The sequence below is a fragment of the Chaetura pelagica genome, unplaced genomic scaffold (assembly GCF_000747805.2).
Source record: "Chaetura pelagica isolate M959 unplaced genomic scaffold, ChaPel_1.0 scaffold46, whole genome shotgun sequence".
Classification (NCBI taxonomy): Eukaryota; Metazoa; Chordata; class Aves; order Apodiformes; family Apodidae; genus Chaetura; species Chaetura pelagica.
Window position 1 is genome coordinate 1,456,030 of NW_009954102.1, and position 6,679 is coordinate 1,462,708.

A 6,679-nucleotide genomic window follows, 5' to 3' on the forward strand; every position below is an offset into this window, starting at 1 on the left:
GCTGTAACTACAGTCTTTAATAAAATGTTATTTAAAAATTTAACTCTTTTTGCTATGAACCGTGAGGTGCATTTTTTTTCTTTCTGTGCAAAAACCAGTAAGAGAAGTAATTGCATAGACATCACTGAACTTTCTCTAGATTAATGAAAATATCCTATCATACTCCAATTAAAAGAAGCAATTGATAGTTTGGGACAGATTGCAATATATTGCACTGCCCAGTACTTCCATCAATCAAGCTTTTATTCTGAATTTATATAATTTTTAACAGAACTGGTACTTTGGTTTAAGCTAAAGGTAAAAACTGTGTGTTCTTTAGACAAATGGCATAGTTCTGCTTGGGAATAAGCACTGATATCACCCTGTTTCAATAACCCAAATATCCCAGTGTTTGAAATGAACATTATCTACACAATCTGATAAAAAAAAAATAATCAAGGAAATCAGTTGTAGCCTTTCCTTTTTCTCCTGATACAATTAAAATACACCTGTAAGTCACTGTCTTATATATGAAGCTTTTTCAGTGAAGTGGCAGATCAGGTGAAAGCACTGCAGTGGTGAGCTCTTTTATGTCAAACATGCACTTAAAAGATTATACTTGAAAAACAATAAATAGGGCAATCAGGATCCACAGAAAAGAAAATACACACACTGGGGAAACTGGAGAAAGCAGCAATGAAAACCAGCAGATGTTCTGAAAATGCACTGATTCAAGAGGTACAAACCTGTGCAAGAGGCTTATTTTCATTCAGCTGTTCGTGCTCAAAAAATCTATCTAATCCTTGCTCTTTGACAATCTGTTCTGATTCATCAGAAAAGAGAACTGCATCCCCATCGAATGCCACCCTCAGCTGTGTATCCGAGTAGGCAACCTCTTTGCTGGCAGTGAACATCGTAGCTGCTGCAATGCCTGGAAATGGATCAGAGAACCTCAGTGAGCATGTCCTGCAAAGTCATTCATTAAAGCTGTCAGCAGTTTGGTTCCAACAACTTATTTGTGGTGACCTTTTTATTCAGTGAGCAGAAATGATCAGTAGAGCTAATTAGTCATGGCTGTTCTTTAACACAAATCATAGAATCGCAAAATCATAGAATGGTTTGGGTTGGAAGGGACCTTAAAGATCACCTATTTCCAACCCCCCTGCATGAGCAGGGACACCTCCCACCAGACCAGGTTGCTCAGAGCCCCATCCAACCTGCCCTTCAACACTTCCAGGGATGGGGCAGCCACAACTTCCCTGGGCAACCTGGGCCAGGGTCTCGCCACCCTCACACTAAAGAATTTCCTCCTCTTGTCTAACCTAAATCTCCCCTCTTCCAGTTTTAATCCATTGCCCCTTGTCCTCTCACTACAAGGCCTTGTAAAAAGCTCCTCCTCATCTTTCCTATAGCCCCTTCAGATAGTGGAAGGCTGCTATGAGGTCTCCAAAACAGACAGGCTGCTGCAGGGATGGGGGCAGACTTGCTTGGGCCCCGTTACAGGATCTGAAGTGAGGGACTATTCTGGGAGGTGACAGTGAGAAAGCTTCCTGTCCCACCTGCCACTCACACATGCCCAAGAAATTTTATCATCAATATTTTTCTCCATTAGTGCAGCATCCCAATCAATGTCTTTTGATCAATACTCAAAAAGGTTTTAAATTGCTGTGCATCACAGCTTAATCCAGAGATAAAAAGCATTAAGGGTAATGCATGGAAGCTGGCCCATTGACACAACTTCTTAGACATGCTTCCTTCCATCTCCAAATACAGGATACAAAACCAGTACCCAGCGTGTGTTGCAAGACACAGAATCCCAGAATTATTGAAGCTGGAAATGACCTCTGAGATCACAAAGTCCAATCTCTGACCTAACACCACCACATCGGCCAGACCATGGCACTAAGTGCCACATTCAGTCTTTCCTTAAACACCTCCAGGAAACTATAGACTGTTGAATCAAACCATTTTGCTGTTTTTTAACAAAACACAGAGGTTGTTTTTTGCAGGTCCTATCAAAGAGATGACTATTCAAACAGAAATTGAATACAGATGCATAGCTATGTAAAGGAGATTATTTCTTCCAGGGAGAATACAGAAAGGTATGACAACAGTTATTCAGTTGTCATTACTAGCAGGCTGAAGGGGCAGAGTGGAACAATACAGGGAAATAACCCCATTCCATTTGATCAAGTAAAAATAAGTGATAAACTGGCACCATCCACAGTTGAGACTTTCTCCATTTGGTGGAGCAGCACTACGTTCTGTGAATGTCACACAATATGTTCCTTTTTTAACAAGCTCAAGGGAGAGACAACAAAATAAAGTAAATTCAAACCTGATTCTATAGCTTCTTGCACTTTTTCAGAGTCTGCTGAGAGGTACAAGTTGGCCAGGTATGCAGTCAGGTAACCAACAGGGCTTTTTCCTCCCGTCATACAGAAACGTTCAATTGTTAAGCCTAAAGTGACAACAGCACAAAAAGGTGTGACTCCACCTTGACACAACAAACCTGTAAAAGGAACCCATGAATCACAGAACCACAGAATCATACGGGTTGGAAGGGACCTGGGTAGCTCCCCCAGTCCAACCCCCCTGCCAGGGCAGGGGCACCCAGAGCACATCACACAGGAACGTGTCCAGGTGGGTTTGAATGTCTCCAGAGAAAAAGACTCCACAACCTCTCTGGGCAGCCTGGCCCAGGGCTCTGTCACTCTCACAGGAAAGAACTTTTGTCTGATGTTTACATGGAACCTCCTATGCTTCAGTTTGCAACCACTGCCTCTTGTCCTATCACTAGACATCACTGAACAAAGCCTGGTTCTGTCCTCCTGACACCTACCCTTAACATATTTGTAAACATTGATGAGGTTGCCCCTCAGTCTCCTCCAAGCTCAAGAGACCCAGCTCCCTCAGCCTTTCCTCATAATGATGTTCCACTCCCTTCATCATTTTTGTGGCTGTTCCCTGGGCTCTCTCAAGCAGTTCCCTGTCCTTCCTGAACTAAGGGGCCCAGAACTGGACACAATACTCCAAATGCGGCCTCACCAAGGCAGAATAGAGGGGGAGGAGAATCTCCCTTGACCTACTAACCACACCCTTTCTAATACACCCCAGGAGGCCATTGGCCTTCTTGGCCACAAGGGCACATTGCTGGTCATGGTCATCCTCCTGCCCACCAGGATCCCCAGGTCCCTTTCTCCTACACTGCTCTCCAGCAGGTCAGCCCCCAACCTGTACTGGTACATGGGGTTTTTCTTCCCCAGATGCAAGACTCTACACTTGCCCTTGTTGAATTTCATCAAGTTTCCCCCTGCCCAACTCTCCAGCCTGTCCAGGTCTCACTGAATGGCAGCACAGCCTTCTGCTGTGTCAGTCACACCTCCCAGTTTAGTTTCATCAGCAAACTTGCTGAGGGCACACTCTGTTCCCTCATCCAGGTCACTGATGAAAATACTGAATGGTACCAGTGCCAGTACCAATCACTGAGGGACTCCACTAGTCACAGACCTCCAACTAGATTCTGTCCCATTGACCACAACTCTCTGACGTCTTCCTTTCAACCAGTTCATGATCCACCTCACTACCTGACCATCAAGCCCACACTTCCTCAGTTTATCTACGAGGATGCTGTCGGAGACAGTGTCAAATGCTTTACTGAAATCAAGATAAACCACATCTACTGCCCTACCATCACCTGTCCACCTAGTTACTTCCTCATAGAAGGCTATAAATGGCACACGAGCCTACAACCTGAAGTAAACTTCAAAAAAGAAAAACCTGTTCACTGTAATTCCAGCAAGTTAGACAACTTAAACTGATTACAATGTTTGGTCAGCCCCTCCTCCTTGAGAATTTGAACACAAAATCCCTGTAAGACAACAGAGCAACTGATGTGAATGTGTATATATAGAGGGCATAAGTAGAAAACAATTAAAATTTAAGGACTGTTTTCAGAAACTAAGATTCCTACCTGACAAGTTAAATCTAGAGCTCTGGACCAAATTCTGTTTAATGCTACCTCACGTTGAGTGAGATTTTATTTTTTTGACCCAAAATAAGTATCATCCTCTGAGGAATGGATGTCAGTATCAAAGAGGCTGCATTTACCAAGGTCAGAATGGGAGAAAGAAAATGAATTAACTTCCTTATGGAACAGCAAACAGTTCTATGAGGTCATATTTATCTCACTTACCATAGTGATTGATGCTGTTTATGAGCCTCACTCCCACTTGGGCATGGTTATTAGTCATCAGAACGATATCGAACCGTTCCTCATCATCAGGGTACAGTTCCAGCAGCCTGGCATTGACATGTTCCAGTGCCTGCAGGTTAAAAATGTAGAATTCAATAGACAAGTGGAATGTGCCTCAGCTCTTTATCACTGTGGGTTTGGTGGAAGGAGAATGTAAAATATCTGATAGTTGAATGTGCTGAACTTGTTTCATTGCTTTACGCTCTGCTGGTCCCAGCAATGAACTGGGTTCATTTGAAGGGAACCAAGTAAGTTTGTTTTGCTGAGATGCATAAATTAACTTTTATCATGGAAATCCTTTTTCTTAGGATACTATGATCATCTAGAATAAATCAATGCATTGCTGAACATCATCACCAACCCTAGTAATCTTGTTTGTTTTTTTTTTGTTCTTGTCTACTTGAGACTGGGACTTTCTCGTTGACTTGAAAATTATTTCTGTGAAATCAAGAAGGTGTAAAAGAATTTAAAGGTGCAACTGCTTTTTTTGGCATGCCTAAATGTGAATTTGAGCCACATACTTATGCAAAGATTTACTGACACAGTTCAGGTGCTCCGGTGTCAAAAACTGTCCTTAAGTAATGACCACAAAATAATATCCTGTCAAAAATTATTACCTTGGCATTTTCTAATTGCAGTACTGAATGAGAGAGATTTTGATTCATTTGAAAGCTTTTTAAAGATAATGGGCCAACATGTTAAATCCAGAGTTTGGTATTCTTATTTCCTTGACCTTTCATCTGCTTGTCTCTCTCTGTATCCATCTATTCTCTCATGTTATGTAGAATCTTATCCCTTTGGAGTAAGACTTGCCATTTGCTCCAGGTGTATACACAGATTTCTGCTTTGGGACCTTGACCCTTGAATGGAATTCCTTGGAATTATGGCAATAAAGTCAACAATGAATCATCAGATGAGTGCAAGATGGGTTGATTTTCATTAAGATGCTTTAAAAAGTCAGGCCAGTCATTAAGAATTTTTTAAAAATCTGGGAATTTTACTTTAAAAACCATGACTATGTCATGTAGGACAGTGCTTTGGAAAACTCTTAAGTCAGAGCCTGGTGTAAGAGCTAAGAAAAATCTTAGTATGTGGTCATAATCCCTTTGTACCTTTCTACTTTTTGCACTCTCTGCTAATACTCTAGTGCACTATGTCTTAAAACTATGAGAGAGTAAGGGGGAGTGGAGGAGAGGATGCCATTTTCTTGTCCAATTCCTGGACATTCTGCAGTCCAGATTAAAACTGGCCTGTGATTAAATGCTACAAGGATGAGATATAATACTTTTAAGTCAGTGTCTTAAAGATTTCAATAAAGGAATGATAATAATAAATAATACTAATACTACTAATAAATTGCCTTCTCTGTCTCAAAGTATCACCCAGCAAACCTGCAGCTCTCTATCCTAATGACTCCTGTGACTAAGCAACTCAGGAATCTCTTAAACCATATCAAGAATTCATATGCAAATACTGGAAGGGAACACAAGTCAAGGTGCATGTAGCTGGGCACAGCTAACAGCTCTGCTTTTCAACGTGTGAGGACTTAAAAGAGTTAAGTCTTTGCTTATATTCAAAGAGAATTTGACACTGAACTCTAAAAAAAACCTCTTGAAAACTGAAGTGCTGGTAGGGCTGCTCTCTCCAGCTGCTACAGAGAAAAGATGCAGTAAATCTAAGCGCTAGTCAGTGTAGCCTCCCCAGTGTACAAAGGAAATTATCCTATGATGATGCTTTTATCTTAAAACCACTTTTGCTATGCTTGTTCCATGCATGCTATGAACAGCTCCTGCATTTGGAACAGCATGGCTACTGACAGAAGTTCTTCCCACTGTGCATTTCTAGGAAATGATCAGCAGTGCTGAAAACATTTTACCTTCCCGAGACTGAAACTGAAGCAGTGAAAATCTGCTTTTAAAACCTGAAGGAAGTGCTCTGCCACAGCTCTGCTGTCAGCAAGCATGGCTGCTAATTATGCTTTCATAAATTTTCTAAAATTGCTGTGGCAGAGCTTATAAAACAGTTCTCCATGGACATCAAAAGAGCTCTGTAGAAGGCTTTTTTTTTTTCAAGTCAGTCTCGCTAAAAACACACACATTTTGAAGGGTTTTTCCTTTTTGTTTTGTAATTTCACTTGCTTTCCATGTGGCTGTTGGCCTTGGCCTCTTACCGTGTGCAAGGAAAGCAAACTACCCATTTCACCTCTGCTTAAAGCCTGAGTGTTCTAGTTTTGTTGGTCCTCAAGAACAATTTCTAGGTGGAAGGAAGGAAGGAAGGAAGGAGGGAAGGAAGGAAGGAGGGAAGGAAGGAAGGAGGGAAGGAAGGAAGGAGGGAAGGAGGGAAGGAGGGAAGGAGGGAAGGAGGGAAGGAGGGAAGGAGGGAAGGAGGGAAGGAGGGAAGGAGGGAAGGAGGGAAGGAGGGAAGGAGGGAAGGAGGGAAGGAGGG

At 42.1% G+C, this 6,679-nt stretch overlaps 1 protein-coding gene across 1 annotated transcript in view; it reads right to left on the bottom strand.

The window, feature by feature from the left end:
• The window catches only part of LOC104392954 (cytosolic 5'-nucleotidase 1B-like), a 7,187-nt gene extending 756 nt beyond the window's left edge, over positions 1–6,431 (bottom strand). The window contains exons 1-4 of the mRNA XM_010002400.1: positions 6,405–6,431; positions 4,175–4,304; positions 2,318–2,440; positions 726–910 (exon numbers count right to left, since the gene is read on the bottom strand). Coding sequence (XP_010000702.1) covers positions 726–910; positions 2,318–2,440; positions 4,175–4,304; positions 6,405–6,431 — 465 coding nt within the window. The remainder of the gene's footprint in view (positions 1–725; positions 911–2,317; positions 2,441–4,174; positions 4,305–6,404) is intronic.
• Positions 6,432–6,679: the final 248 nt, after the last annotated feature.